Genomic DNA, 17,088 nt, shown 5'->3' with positions numbered 1-17,088 from the left:
AAATCCCGAAACCAGTCAATTTTTATTTTTAAATTACGACTTTTTGGCATATATGTGCACACATTTGGGCGTAATGACGTCATCGATGATTTTTTTAAATGAGAATAGGGGTCGTGTCATAGCTCATTTGAAAGGTAATTCAATTCTCTATTCAGTAACATAAACATTAACATAATTATTTATACAGTGTGTCAAAAAAAAATGTTCTTGTATTAAATTTATTGACATAAAAAGAAGAATCTGTGTAATTTATTTAATTCAAAATACATTTTACTGCTATCAGAAAACAAGAAAAAATGTTAATTTGACAAAATAAGTATTGTTTTTTTGCAAATTCAATATTAAAGCAGCCACCCACCTACCTCTTGACAATTTGAGCATTTAATTTAAGCGAAAAGCAATGGTTATTTTTCAAATAAGCATTTTTTCTGTTTTCTGAGAGTAGTAAAATGTATTTTGAATTAAATAAATTACATATATTCTTCTTTTTATGACAATAAATGTAATTAAAAAATTTTTTTTTCGACACCCTGTGTAAATAATTATGGTAATGTTTATACTACTGAAGAGAGAATTGAATTACCTTTCAAATGAGCTATCACACGACCCCTATTCTTATTTAAAAAAATTATCGATGACGTCATCACGCCCAAATGGGTGACGTCACTAGTATGATATATATGCAAAAAAGTCGTAATTTAAAAATGACCTGTTTCGGGATTTTTTCCTAAATCGTCCATTCTCGAGAAAATGAATTTATTCCTACCTTTACGTGCTCACTGTATATTGCTTCACGTGATTCTGGATTTATATGATGAGAACTATGCTTACCACGTTTGTCTTGTCCAGAAGTTCCTGTAGCTTTTAAATTTTTTGTAGGTGTTCAATTTTGCCCTTAGTTACACCATATATTAACACGAATGCTTTAAAACACACATTAGTTTCTTGGGAAACTCCATTACGCTTAACTCTAACTTTATTGGCCGTGCCGTTTCTAACACTTCAGGCTTTGAAGCTATGGTGGTACAGAAGGATCCTGAAGATACCATTCACAGACAAAGTCACCAATGAAGAAGTACTACGGCTACGGAGGATGAACACAACCACAGATTTAGTCAACATCGTGAAAGGCTGTACTTGGGACGAAGAAGAATAACCTGCCTTGCTAACCTGAGAGCATGGTATAGAAAGATCTTAACACAACTATTCCGTATAGCAACCAACAAAGTCATCATCGCCAGAATGATCGTCAACGTTCGGAACGGACAGGGACCCTAAGAAGAAGAAGTTTCTAACAAACATAAACAAAGGAAACTAAACGAATAAACTTGAAATAAAAACCTAGTTAATTTTTGTTTGTGTTCAAGTGGACTCTCCTTGTTTTTACCTTTCATGCGTGGACATTTCCAGTATTTATCCTTCACAGTACTATTTTAAATAGGCATATTTATCGGACGGTCCAAGTTATTATCTACCAGTCTACTGTAAATAGTAAATACATAAAATATCTGTTAGATAATGTCACTATCTCAAGTTCTTATAAAGTGTGACATTTCCTGTTTTTTTCCTTCACCCTTCAATTATTATAAACAAATTAGCTATGGATTAAAAAAAACACATGGCTAACTTTGGCCCAAATGAACCTCTAAATTTTTTTTATTTGAAAATGCGTGTTAAAATACTAGCTTTTCGAATGTATAAAAAGATTTTTTTACGGACAATATTTTTAAAGTTATTCTAAATGTCTATAAACTACAAATTTCAAAAATTTGGCATTAGGATTTTTGACTATATTAAATAATTTTTTTATCTTTCTTTAATACATTTTGATAGTACATATCACTCTTCTACTTTCATTTGGCATACGCAGAATTGCCCTATCTTCATCATTATTTTCTGTCTTATGTTATTGCAAAACGAAGGTATCTGGGATAAACAAATAGAATAACTTTTAAACTAATTAATGGATCGGTCTCAAATGTTTAGGGTTTGTTAAGTACTCCAATACCCAACTTTTTCTGAAACTCTAAAGTTCTAAGTTAAATTTAGTAAAAGTTAGATATTAACAAATATCGATTTTCATTTATTTTGCAATTTGCAAAGCAATAAATTGACTTTTTAACATTCAAAAATCGGCATTTTGAAACTTTTTCAATGTTCTAAAAATCAAATTTTATGTCAACTAAACTTACGTGCATAGAAATCGTCCCACTTAAAAATTTGGTCATTTTTGATGTCTCATATTTCGTAAACCTGTTGGTCGATTTAAGTGATTTTTTGAACATGTTATAGCCTGATTCTTTATCAATACCACTGTAATAATATTGTTGCTAAACAGGTAAATTGTCATTGTATACCAGGTGTACCAATCAAACTGTGTTTTTTTCTCAAAATTCGCATCACCCTGTGGAATATTCTAGCATTTATAAAATACTGAAATTAAAACCCAACTATAGCCTCAGGCTTTCTTAACATTCTGTTTTTTATTCATTCGTTTATGTTGGATAATAAAAAAGTTAGGTACTTTAACAACTACACATGTTCTTCATCAATACACGGTGTTTCTAAATAAGTGCGACAAACTTTAAAGGATAATTCTGCATGAAAAATAATGATAGTTGGCTTTATAAACGTATATCCGCAAATGTTTCGTTTCCGAGATACGGGATGTTGAATTTTTTCTTACAAACTGACGATTTATTTTATTACTTTGAAACCGGTTGAGATATGCCAATGAAATTTGGTGGGTTTTAAGACGTAGTTATTGCACATTGCTTGACATACAATTAAGAAATTAAAATTCACTATTAGCGCGCATACGTGTAATACGACCGATCATATTACCCGTATGCACGCTAATGGTGAACATACAATTCTTAATTTTATATAAAAAAATCCGCAATAACTATCTCTTAATACCTACCAAATTTCATTTGCATATCTCAACTAGTTTTAAAGCAATAAATAAATCGTCAGTTTGTAAGAAAAAATTCAGCATCCCGTATATCGGAAACGAAACATTTGCGGACATACGTTTATAAAGCCAACTGTCATTATTCTTTCATGCAGAATTACCCCTTAAAGTTTGTCGCACTTATTTAAAAACAGCGTGTAAGAACATGTCGAGTTGTTAAAGTACCTAATTTTTTTTAACCCAACATAAACGAACGAATCAAAAATCATAATGTTAAGAAAACCTGGGGCTACAGTTGGGTTTTAATTTCAGTATTTTATAAATGCTAGAATATTCCACAGGGTGATGCGAACTTTGAGAAAAAAACACAGTTTGATCGGTACACCCGGCATACAATAAAAATTTACCTGTTTAGCAACATTATTATTCCAGTGGTATTTTAAAGGATCAGGCTATAACATGTTCAAAAAAAGAATGTGTGTGTACTTTGTACGCACGTAAGAAGATATTCTTCTATTATATAGGTAATTTAAACGAAGTAAATATACTTAACAGGTTATTTGTATTTTATTTAAAAATTAAACTAACTTTCTTATCTACCACTTTCAAAAAATTTTTATTAAAATAACGAAAAATAAAAAAAGTATGAATCGTCCAGGATTAGAACCCGCGACCTTCCGTGTGCTTCCGTTCTCTGTCCCACCCCTTTGCCAACTACGCCATCGAGCCACTTGAATTGACACGTAAGTTTCGGATATAATTACACAACACGGCGACAAACTGTAAAAATGTTATGCGTACATATTTTATTATTTTACTACAGGGAAACACAAATCCAAAAACACAAGAATTATAATAAATTATACATTTCCTAAAACCACTAATATATTCTTTTAATGACTTATTTGCACGGTTACAGATACATACATACCTATCTTGAAAGATTAGCAATGAACTACATACTGTCAGAACTACATACTGTCAGTGTGCGCAGGCGCGTGGTTCATGTACAATTTTACCCTCAATCGATTCGCCGCTAAAGAAGAATATCTTCAAAAATCACTTAAATCAGCCAACAGGTTTAGGAAATATAAGACATCAAAAATAACCAAATTTTTAAGTGTGCCAATTTCTACGCACGTAAGTTTATATAGCTCTTTAACGGGGTGCAAAAACTCGAAAAAATCTAGTTTTTTGCACTAATTTGTTAAGAATTATAAACGGACACGAACTCAAGGCGGGAAACAGGTAGGTTTTCTTCCTATAGGTCTACAATAACTAACAAAATAGTCAGCTGCCTGGATATTTCAGTGTCCTGAGAAAATCCTTATTTCTCTGGGCTATTTATTGATTCCTTAAACATAGGTGGAAAGAACAATACCGACTTAATTGCAGTATAAATAAAACAGTGACTATTAAAAAGAATATAGGAATAGAAGAATTTTTTGTCTTCAAAATCGCAATTCAATGGCGAAACAATCATTTTAAAAAAACATTTTTTAAATAAAAATAAATACGTGGTGGTTTTTTATTGATTATTTAAACATGGATGGAAAGAAAAATACTGACCTAATTGCTGTTTAAAACAAGACTTTTAAAATGATTATAATATAGAATAATATTTTGTCTTCAAAATTGCAGAAAAAGTAACTATACTATGGCTAAACAAACATTTTAAAAGAAACATTTTTTCAATAGAAATAGATACGTGATGTTAGATGATTTAGGTCACGTAAATTTATAATTTATACAGCCCCAATATAGTGAATATGACCTTTTTGGATTTGTTTTTATTTCTGCCTCTTGTAGATTTTTCGTTTCGACATGTTGGCATTTACATTTTTTTGATTTTTTTCAGTCTCCACACTCGCACACTCTGATAGCGGCTTTTCCCAACCATTCTAGAATATAATAGCCCCGTTCAAAATGTGTTTTTAGGCTTTTTTATCGTCCAGTGCTCTATTTCTTACATCAATAGATACATATGGTCATAGCATAGGAAGTTACCAATTTTCTACTGCCCTCTATAGTCAAGCAGATGGTGTTACTAAGATTATGAAATATTTACAACAAAAAAATGGTTAAATTCTTTAATTATCCATGTCTGTCTGTTCATCCGTCTGTCCGCGAACACAAATCCTCCGTTGTTAGAATGGTTAGAATGACAGATGACGTGTCGAATGAGAGTTTATAACCCAAAGGTGGTATTAAAGGTGACAAAGGCTATAGCGGGATAAGATGGTCAAAATTGCACCAGGCTTGATTCAGTTTTGGGATTATCCATTCGAAAAGATATAATTGAGAACCCACCCAGCCAAATTTTTAAGTCCCTAGGTGCTTCTGGGGGTCCGCTATGGAAAAAAATGTGTTTTTTTGAAAACAATTTTTTTCAGACGCTGTATTGGTGCAGAAAATCTGAAAAAATTCACGAAGACGTATCTTAACAAAACAAAGCTGCTTGATTTTTTTCAGATTTTTAGCGTTAAAATTGAGCCCACGAAATTTTTTTTAAATTTTTAGAAATTTTTTAGGTTATGTTGGAAATTTTTGGCCAACTTTAAAATAATGTTTGTTTGTTAAAATTTTTCCGTTCTTTCGAATGGCATAGGCACCAATATCATTTTCGACGTGGAAAATACTTAAAAATCGAAAAAACTGTTTTTTTGGGCATTTTTATGAAGTTTTCGACTCATAACCTCAACTACATACAGCTAAATTAATGATCATTTACATTTTTATATGCATTCTTACCTTTACAATCAAAATCAGCTATTAAAACTTATTTTTTTCCTACAGCCTGCACAAAAATCCAAAAACCTCTTCTTTCAGCGGTTTTACTAAATAGCCTCAAAAATCAGTAAAAAAATAATTTTTTTAACGTTTAAAAAATTAAAATTTTGTTGTTATCGATAGAACGTAATACAATTAATACTTAAATAAATGATTTGTTTGTGCGACTATTTGAATTTCCGTCCCACTAAAGGTACCCTGCTTATAAAAAAATAAAAAAATCAATAAATTAATATTTTTAACGTTTAAAAAATAAAATTATTGTAGTGTTCGATAGAAAATGTTTCCCCTTTATAAAAATGCTCGTTGCGGTTGTGATTTTCAAAGCGTGCTTAGGTTAAAAAAAGGACGCCACTTTGGTGCCGTACGCAAGGAAGCGCTTCTAGCCTGGTTTTTGGGAAATACTCAGGAAAAACTCAGTCCTCAAGTCCCTGTCACCAAAGCCACTTTCTACCAACGTAATAAAAATCTTTTTATTAAACGTTAATGAGGAATTATTATTTAAATAAATTACTAAATTATTTGAATTACTCGATTGATTAAATAGTGCAACCTAGAGAGTGCAATGTTTAAAGGGATTTATAATCAAATTACAAAATTCAAATTCAAATTAGTATACAGTATGATGCAAATGAAAAGAATAAATTCGTTATTACTTAAACTGTTGACTTTTGCAAGGAAAAATCCCAAAAGGTCGATTTTTTTGTGATTTTTGGCATATATATCATACCAGTAGTGACTTCATCCATCTGGGCGTGATGACGTAATCGATGATTTTTTTAATGAGAATTAGGGTTATTTGAAAAACTTACAATTAAGTAAAAAACTTCGTAAAACATTAAAAGGGTAAACCCTGAAGTGTTTACTTCATTCTACGTTAAAAAACTTCGGTTTGTAAAATGATATAAAATTTTATTAAAAAACATTTTAAAAAAGTGATCCAAATGGATTACAGAAAAACATCACAACGTTTTCGATCTAGTCAGATCATCTTCAGTGACATTCTGTGTAGTAATTGAAACTAGCCCACTAGTTGATATATAGTCTTAAAAATTACATAATTATGTATTAAAATTGTGCTTTTGAAATGCGACACAATGTCGATATCAATGGATTTTACTATTAGTACTCAAAAGCAGCATCGCTTCCCTGCTCGATAAACTGAAAGGGTACTTCTCAAGACGAGTGACACAGACCGAATTTCGTCTTGTCCTCGAACTCGTCTTGACAAGTACCCCTTCAGTTTTTCGAGCAGGGAAGCCATGCTGCTTTTGAGTACTAATAGTAAAATCCATTAACATCGACATTGTGTCGCATTTCAAAAGCACAATTTTAATAAATATTTATGTAATTTTGCAGACTAATATATAAACTAGTGGGCTAGTTTCAATTACTATACAGAATGTCACTGAAGATGATCTGACTAGATCGAGAACGTTCTGATGTTTTTCTATAATCTATTTCAATGACTTTTTTAAAAGCTTTTTAATAGCATTTTATACCATTATGCAAACCGAAGTTTTTTACTTCTGTGTAAATTTTTTAACTATGAATATAATATACAGCCAATCACTGGGACTTTACTGTCATTTGGTTATTTGAAAGGTTATTTAATGCTCTGTTTAGTAGTATAAACAGTAACATTATTATTTATACAGGGTGACCAAAAAAAATTTTTTTGAAATAAATTAATTTACAAAAAAAATAATGTATGTAATTTATTTAATTCAAAATATATTTTACTTTCAGAAAACGGAAAAAAATGTTTTTTAGAAAAATAAACATTGCTTTTCGTTTAAATTAAATGTTCAAACTTCCAAGAGGCAGGTGGCTGGCAGCAACATTTAATTTGAGTGAAAAGCAATGTTCATATCTTAAACATTTTCTTCTGTTTTCTAACAGCAGTAAAATATATTTTGAAGTAAATAAATTACTTAAATTCTTTTTTTTATGTCAATTAATTTAATTCAAAATTTTTTATTTGTCCACCCTGTATAAATAATTATGTTAGTATTTATATTACTGAATAGAGAACTGAATATCCTTTCAAATGAGCTGGCATACGACCCATATTCTCATTTTAAAAAATCATCGATTACGTCATCACGCCCAGATGAATGACGTCACTTGTATCACACTTGACCCGTTTGGGGATTTTTCCTTAAAGTCCCCAGTTTACGAAATAACGAATTTATTCCTTTCATTTCACCATGCTGTATATTAATTTGAATTTGAATTTTGTAATTTCATGATTGCGTAGTAACTTTTTAATAATTAATTTATTAATCCCTTTAAACACTCTGCACCCTTTAGGTTGCACTATTTAATCAATTAAGTAATTCAAATAATTTAATAATTTTGTTAAATAATAATTCCTCATTAACGTTTAATAAAAAGATTTTTAAAAAAGTAGTTAGTGGCTTTGACGGCAGGTACTTTGAGGACTAACTTTTTCCTAAGTTTTTCCCAAAAAACGTGACTAGAAGCGCTTCGTTGCGTACGGCACCAAAGTGGCGTGATTTTTTTAACCTAAGCACGCTTTGAAAATCACAATCCCAATAAGCATTTTTATAAAAGGGGTACATTTTATATCGAACTCTACAAAAATTTTATTTTAATTTTTTAAACGTTAAAAAATAATTATTTTTTGACTGATTTTTGAGGCTATTTAGTAAAAACGCCGAAAACGGGGTTTTTGGATTTTTGTGCAGGTTGTAGGCAAAAAATAAGTTTTAGTAGCTGATTTTAATTGTAAAGGTAAGAATACATATAAAAATGTAAATGATCATTAATTTAGCTGTATGTTGTTGAGGTTATGAGTCGAAAAATTAAACGTTAAAAAAGTTAATTTATTGATTTTTTTATAAGCCTATGGCAGGGTACCCTTAATGGGACGATATTATTATATATGAAATTCAAATAATCGTGCAAACAAATAATTTATTTAAGTATTAATTGTATTACATTCTATCGATAATAACAAAATTTTAATTTTTTAAACGTTAAAAAAAATTAATTTTTGACTGATTTTTGAGGATATTTAGTAAAAACGCCGAAAACGGGGTTTTTGGATTTTTGTGCAGGCTGTAGGGAAAAAATTAGTTTTAATAGCTGATTTTGATTGTAAAGGTAAGAATACATATAAAAATGTAAATGATCATTAATTTAGCTGAATGTTGTTGATGTTATGAGCCAAAAACTTCAGAAAAATGCCAAAAAAAAAACAGTTTTTTTCGATTTTTAAGTATTTTCCACGTCGAAAATGATATTGATACCTATGCCATTTGAAATAACAAAAAAAATTTAACAAAAAAACATTATTTTAAAGTTGGCGAAAAATTTCCAACATAACCTAAAGAATTTCTGAAAATTTCAAAAAATTTTCCTGGGCTCAATTTTAAAGATAAAAATCTGAAAAAAATCAAGCAGATTTGTGTTGTAAAGATACGCCTTCGTGAATTTTTTCAGATTTTTTGCATCAATACAGCGCCTGAAAAAAATTATTTTCACAAAAACACGTTTTTTCCATAGCGGACCCCCAGAAGCACCTAGGGACTTGAAAAATTTGGCTGAGTGAGTTTTCAATTATATCTTTTCGAATGGATAATCCCAAAACTGAATCGATCCTGGTGCAGTTTTGACCATCTTATCCCGCTATAGCCTTTGATCTGGGACTTCCGATTCAGAAGTTCATGTGATATGTCAATAATCGCATATTGAAAAGTCGAGCTAGAGTATTTAGTTCCAGTTTTGCTGTCATTTCCGGTTAAAAAGTTATGACCGAAAGTTTGGCCAAAATGAGTCAAAATTAGTCTTCTTCTTCTTCTTCCTTCTTGTATCTTCTTCTTCTTCTTCTTTTTATATAGACATTACTCTGTCTGTTTTTCAATGTGCCTCCAGTAAGTTGTCATTCCATCTTTTTCGTAGTCTTCCCACTGATCGTCTTCCTATTAGGGAACCGTCTCTCGCCGTCCTTACTACTCTATTTGTTGTCATTCGGCTTATGTGGTCGTTCCATTCTACTCTTCTGCTTTTCACCCAGTCCTTCTTGTATGTAGGCTTTAAAGCCTGTTTCTTCTTCAATATTAGCCTCCTAAATTGTTTAAGTTATCGCACCACCTTTTTCTTGGTCTGCCAATACTTCGTCCATTTGGTGACTTATCTCGTGCTATTCGTACTATCCTATCCTCTGTCATTCTACTAATGTGTTCGTTCCACTTCTGTTTCCGTTTTGTCACAAATCCATTTATGTCTTCTAGATTGCATAATCTTCGTATGTTTTCGCTTCTCTCCCTATCCAACAGACTTTTCCCTGATATTCGTCGGAGTATTTTCATCTCTGTTGTTTCTAGTAGTCGTCTCAGGCCTTGTCTCCGCCGTGTATGTCAATATAGGTCTAATTGCTGCTTTATAGGTTCTTGTTTTTGTGTCTTGTCTTAGGTGTTTGTTCTTCTAGATTGTGTCATTAAGAGATCCCGCCACTTTACTTGCTTTTAAGCTTTGTTTTCGTACTTCCTCTTCAACATCTCCGTAACTGGTTATATCTATTCCCAGATATCTAAACCTTGCTTCCTGCTTTATTGTTTTCCCATCAATTTCGATTTTACATCGTAGTGGGTATTTAGATGTTGTCATACATTTGGTTTTTTCTGCTGATATTATCATATTGTATTTCTTGGCTGTTGTAGATATTGAAGATGTGTGTTAATCTTTGGAGATCGTCTTCTGTCTCGGCGATTAATGCGGCGTCGTGTGCATAACATAATATTTGGATTTCTTTGTTCCCTATTCTGTAACCATAACCTTTACGTACTGCTTCTATTAATTATCATCAAAATTAGTGAAAGGGTATATTAATTGAAGCAAAGTTACACGAAGAGTTACATTATCCATTTCCGGTCACCAAATAAATATAGAGGGATCAGTACAATGCCTTCAATAGCAAGAATCTTTTCCACAATTATAAAAGAAAAATAGCACAACACACCGACCATTACGATCCACAGATCATGTCTAGATAATATATTCATCATAAGACAAGTGATAGAAAATAACAAAGAGAAAAATATTGAAACACAAACATAATAACATGATCTTTATCGATTTGGAGAAAGCATACGATAGCGTGCCCGGGAAACAACTATGGGAAGCAATGAGAAGAATGCACGTTAGAGAGAAATGGATGAATGTAACACAAAGATTGTATAAAGAAAGAGAGGTGCAAATAAACGCAGGCATTGAAATAACAAAAACAATCACTGCAACAAAAGCCTCATCCAGAGATGTAGTCTATCACCTACACTTTTTAACATATTAGACTTTGAAAGATGGTATAGAAAATGCGGAACAATGGATATACCAATACAAGAGAATATATTGCATTCACTACTTTTTGCAGATGACCAAGTCGTTCTTGCACAAGACAAGGAGGACATGAAATATATGATAAGGAAATTGGAGGAAAATATGAGCTAAGGGGACTCCAGATAAATATGTGTAAGACCGCACACTTATGAATTGGATCCGAGGTTACAGATTTAAGCTTAATTTTAGAGAAGATTTTAAGAGTTGTATGACTTTTAAGTGTTTAGGCTCAGTTTAGCCAAGATGGTACTTGTATGAAAATAGAAATGAAAATAGCACGGGGGAAAAGCCACGAAAGCATACCATGTAGTGGAGTACTTTCCACTGCATGGAAAGCACTCCACTAAAGAAGGAGTGTGTTATTCCACACTCTAACTAAAGAAAACAAAAAAAGATCTTTCAGAGCATAGTGACGAATATTATCCTATATGGAGCAGAGGTATGACCAATGACAACATCAATACGAAATGAAATAAGAACAGTTGAACTGGACTTTATGAGAAGATATCTACAAGTCATCAGAGAGGATAGAATAAAAACAGGCGAAATATGGAACAGAATAAGTAGAATGCTTAATTATAAAAAATTGGAAAACAGAGCCCTGCAGTGGTACGGGCATATACAAAGAATGCCAGAGCACAGGTGGTCTAAAAGAATATGGGACAGATCGGCTGGGAAGAAGACGGAGAGGAAAACCTGCTATAAGAAAAAACCTGCGTACATAGGAAATGCTATGATAGATAGAGACAGTGCCGTACTGAGCATGGTTCCGCGGAACCAGGGCCCGGACCCCGCATGGGCCCGCTCTAAAGCGTTTTTTGCTTCTCTTGTTTCTAATTTGATGGGGACGTTTTGAACTACCAAGTACACACTACGAAATGTAACTGCTTAATATATTATAATTTTTGTCTAGGTACTTATTAATAAAAACGAAGAATAACTATTCATCAAAAAATTTGAAATCAAAATTTATTAAGAAACACAGGGAACGCTTTTGTAAGGTTCCTTGCTCGTTTTACCTGCTTTCAGAAGTTCTTATATTTAAAGTCTAACCGTCGGTGCCTGCCTACACGTACTAACTCAAACACTTGTATTTTTTATATTAGCACGATCCATGAATAAGTTGTAGGTAAATTACAAGATTGCAGAAATTCGGAAACTGAGATATTCAATGCAAGTTTTATACGGTGGGTCATAAAAATAATCCCAATAAAATAGACTAGATACTCGATACTCGTGTTATACAATGTTAGTATTTATTGAGCGTGTGGGCCCGTATCCCAACTGGAACCAGGGCCTGCTGATCTATCGGTACGCCAGAAACGCCAGAGACCTCAGAAAAGGTGACTGGGAGAATAGAGCGCTGAAAATAACGACAAAGGCGAACTGATAATGGAGAAAGGCGGCGAAGAAAAGGAAGGAGAAATCATAAAGCAGAAGTGTAGCTCCCTATGAAACGATGGAGTCAGAAGCCAGGTTTGATCTTGGAATGAGCAACGGAATGAAAAAAGAGGAAAATAAGATTTCCTTATGTATTTTTAATTCTAGTTCGTTCCTATCTGTACCAAATGGTACTACTATAAAATAACAGGACCTGCCTACCAATATGATCTGTAGTACCAACCAGAACATAAAAATTGTAACTTAGAGCAGGATGGACAAAATGTTAAAGAAGTAAGTTTGGTATGTTTAAATAATGTAGAATTCATATAAATTCATTAAACGATATTTAAAAAAATCTGGTTCGCCAAGAAATAATAGAAAACTATAGAAAAGAAAAACTGATAAGCATCATTGATATTCTGAACTGAATAATAGAGTACTGCCACGAATATAACATAACAAAGTAGGAGAAATACGTAACATGCTATTTAACGTTTATAATCGTCATAAAACATACGCTATAGTATGCAAAGTCCTCGTTGATTGGCTCACTTAATGCTAATAGCACAAATTCCTTTTATACAATTTCTATTAGCCATTTTAAGAAAGATATCTACGAGCAATTAAGAAAAATAAAAAGAAAATACTTCCACAAATACACATATCAGTAGAAATAACATTTATGTATTAAGTAACGAATAGAATAAGAGATAAATCATATTATGCAGTATATTTTAATAGTGTATGTTATCAAACAAATTGAAGGAGTATTATTACTTTCATATTTAAAATCAATAGTGTCCTATTTTATAACGTACAAGTATTCCTAGAGTCAAATTTTTAATTGTGTATTATAAGTGGCTTGCAAAATTTTGAGTTTTTTTTGTGGAATTAAAGTTTTTGCTTACCCTCCAACTGAAACTGAATTGATGACCCCATCTGCTAAATTTTCTCGACTTATATCATCTACCATAGCAACTTTAAGGTGGTGTCCGAAACTGGCTAAGTCTTCCCTAAAGGCTTCGCTTGCTGGTGTTAAGCCCCCACTAGCTGAGGGTATTAGTGTTCCATCTGGCCCGCTTTCTCCTTCCATATCAATATCTTCAGCATTTTTCTTTAAAGGGACCTCTTCCTCGTCTTCATTATAAATTTTGAAATAAGCTATAGCCAGATACACTACAGATATAATAAATGATGGAATAGGTATTGCCATGGCATACACCAAGTTCATATAAACTTGCCACATGTCCAGGTGGCTAATCACCAAATTGGGATCTACTCTACTATAGTAGCACGAAAAATTGGATCCAATTTCTTGGTAGGCTTTTAAAAAAATTGAACAGTTGAGCATTGGGGGATAACCACAACCCTTTACGTTAGGAAAAAGTCTCGCTTCCTGGAAGGACCAACCGAGATCATCCTCTGTACCCGTCGATTCATCATCGTAATTATATTCTTCTACGATAGCTCTTGTTTCACGTTGACTCATTGGCTGTACAGTTGACGACACCGATATGTTGGAACGGATTGTAGCTTTATAATTTACAAAAATTTGTGTGCAGGTATAAATATCTTTGGTGCAACCTTCTCTACAAGACGTCCAACTACAATTTGATGCACCTAAGCGTCTATCGGTTCTTACGGTCACACAATAAGCGGGTTCTTCGTCAAACTCCATGAAAATCGTTGTAAAAGCCGGGTCGATGACAAAAGGCACAAGGAATAAAAACGAAAACAAGCTAAAAATACCAAGCAGCACGAAGAAAGCTGTAGTATAAAATAGTAATTTTTGTTGCCAAGTTTGTGGGATTTCCTCTTGATCCATGGTCGCAATCTAAGGGCAATTTGGAGATTGGACCCCAACATTTGCGTCCACAAGCTAGCGCGAGCGGCTGGGGCCAGCTCACACCAAGGATGTCCTCTGCAACTCAGCAGCTATGAGCTTGTATCTAAATCCAATGACCTTTGGATCCATTTTTTCACCCAACACATATCTTTCCTTCTCCGTGCGTACAAGAATACACTACGCGACCTTTTTACATTTTTATAGTCAATTTAAAAAAATATTTGAGTATTAGAATCGGTTAAGGAAACACTTAGAGTTAATCACAGACGTTACAGTTTTAAAATTTACTCCGCACAAACAGAACAAATTTGGAGGAATGTGTGCCTTCGACGGCAGGCATTGTGTTGTGAACACTGCAGTCCGTGTTTACGGTATCGATCTTGGCGCCGATTCCGCCAGATGACTGGAGTAACGCTGTCATACCGCTCTCCATATAGAGGAGCCACTTGCAACCCTCGCTCTACATATTTTCATCAAAGATTTCTGTGATTTCCACCGTTTTGTAAGTAACTTATAATTTTTTTTCCGTATATATGTTTCAGTTATTTTATTATATTAATTTTTGAATGCAATTTATATGTGTAGATTTTAGATTATTGTTGTGATAAATAGAAATGTGCGGGCAGGCAGTGCGCTTCTATTATTAGCCTCACCGCAGTAGAATATTGATCAAAAGACGTGCGCGTAACTATCTGACAATAACAGACTGCTTGTCGTTTCAGTATTCCACTAAACACAAGAACCGAATGGGGTGTACAATAATCACCCCCAATTTGTGTTGCCAGCAGTATGCAAAGTAGTCATCCAATATGCCCAAAAAGAAGCCCACACCCGTTGAGGACCTTGTTATACCTCCGCAAAATACCAAAATTTGCGGAACGATTTGTTTATGTCAGTTAACTTTAATTCTGAGCAGTGTCGCTATAGTGTACCTAACAGTCGCAATTTATGTTCCTTCAACTCGAGCAATGAAATCAGGAATCTCAGAAACACCAGTGATGTGTACGACTACCAGGGCCGTGCAAGTGGAGTCTTGTGATTGGGGCTCGTGTGGGGAATGGTGTTTGAGCAAAACCTCAGGATCTTGTATGCAGATTTACGTTAACCTTAGAAGAAACGGTTCAAATTTGTTGTTAGTGAACTGTACGAGCATAGCGCAGAAAATTTGTTATGGTAAAGATCAAGAAAACGCTAAAAGGAGTAGATGCATTGCAGATGAATGTAAGAATTTGACAGGAACCTTCAACTGCTCAATGGGTATGTGCCTAGATTTGACAGATTCTTTCGAATGTATCTATAAATATACCGATCCACCTTTAAAATGTTCTGGCAGAAGGGGCAAAATTACGTGCATTGACTTAAATGGATTGTATAGCTGTAACCGAGGTACCTGTGAGCGGATCCGCACGCCTTATAACTGTGATCGTCACTGTGGAGGTGCGGATATAGTTACCAGAAACAAAAATGTTATAGTGCTAAGTGGAGATGAGGTTTACTTATCGCAATGTCAAAGATGTATCGACAGTGATACAGGACAAGAAGTCTGGAACGAGTCCCAAGACAACGTAATGATGGCTTCTTGTCATTCCATTTTAAACACTTCAAGAGGCTTGGAAGCTACAGATTGCGTAAACGGTTCTTTGCTAGCAAATAATATGCTACCAAACGTAACAAACTTTACGTACATTAGTTATTTGAGTATTTTTAGTACAGTTACTTTAGACGAACGACAAATAGTGGCTCCTCCTGAACCTGATTTGCTGATTGCTAACGATAGTAGATTACTCATTAATTTAGAAGGCTGTGTTAATACTCTTAGAGATGAATGCAGAGATTTTTTAAAAGTTTACGGTAAAGACGGTACTGATCATTTTGCTAGAGCGCGGTTCCCTTGTTTCTATTCCCTGGATAATCCATATTTAGTGGTAGCACGCTTTGACTTGGCAACAACAACAAAACAATTTTTGATAGCATCTGTCCTGCCCGTAGTACTACTGGTAGTATCTTGTTTAACACTTATTCTTTGTCAGCGTGCTGTTGTGGTGGGAGATGATGCTAGAATGCGATTCCAAGGTTGCATAAAATCCGAAGCTCAGCCTCTTGAGAAAACTGCTTCGACCAACAATATTAATGACAGAGGTGGTGATAATTCAATTATGGCACTTTGAGATCAAGCACGTAAGTACTATATCTATATATATTTTTATTACTCTACATGTTTTACTCTATAAGGCAATATTTTATGTAATATAAATTCCAAAGGTTTATATACAGCGTGTCCACTTAAGTTGGAAACATATGGGAAACTTTTTTGTTATTCATTTTACGAAAAAAAGTTATTCTTTATAAAAAGTTCTGCATGCTCTAAAACCTAAGATTCAATCATCAGATATCAAATTTTGTCAATATTATACGAGGTATGTCAAAAAATATGAACTTCGTTCAAGAGTAAAGTACCTTTATTTCTCTCAATATCGAAAATTCTTATTATGAAAAGTTGTTTGGAAATAAAAACTAAGATCAAATATGCAATTACATGGTTATAATTGGGAAAACAATATTTTCCAAATTTTTCTCAAATTTATTGATACTTAACTTCATTTTTATTTATTACACATACGATAACTCTTTTAATATTACTTTTATGAAAGAAAGGTATTCTTTATAAAAAGCTCTGTATGTCCTAAGACCGAAGATGCAACTATCAGATATCACATTTTATTAATTTTATACGAGGTATGTCAAAAAATATGAATTTCACTCAAGAGTAAAGTACCTGTATTTTTCACAA

General features: G+C 33.1%; 2 protein-coding genes across 2 annotated transcripts in view; one reads left to right on the top strand and one right to left on the bottom strand.

Moving 5' to 3' along the window:
- Nucleotides 1-14,658, bottom strand: part of LOC126878632 (protein tipE) — a 32,185-nt gene extending 17,527 nt beyond the window's left edge. Inside the window, exon 1 of the mRNA XM_050641458.1 lies at nucleotides 13,360-14,658. Within this exon, the coding sequence (XP_050497415.1) occupies nucleotides 13,360-14,276 (917 nt within the window). The 5' untranslated portion in view covers nucleotides 14,277-14,658. The remainder of the gene's footprint in view (nucleotides 1-13,359) is intronic.
- A 340-nt stretch (nucleotides 14,659-14,998) lies between these two features.
- LOC126878631 (uncharacterized) lies at nucleotides 14,999-16,465 on the top strand. The gene has a single exon (XM_050641456.1). The coding sequence runs from the start codon at nucleotides 15,107-15,109 to the stop codon at nucleotides 16,463-16,465; it is 1,359 nt and encodes a 452-aa protein (XP_050497413.1). The 5' UTR covers nucleotides 14,999-15,106.
- Nucleotides 16,466-17,088: the final 623 nt, after the last annotated feature.

Source organism: Diabrotica virgifera, chromosome 10 (assembly GCF_917563875.1).
Source record: "Diabrotica virgifera virgifera chromosome 10, PGI_DIABVI_V3a".
NCBI lineage: Eukaryota > Metazoa > Arthropoda > Insecta > Coleoptera > Chrysomelidae > Diabrotica > Diabrotica virgifera.
The sequence above is the reverse complement of the archived record's forward strand: the minus strand, read 5'-3'. Positions and strand labels throughout refer to the sequence as shown.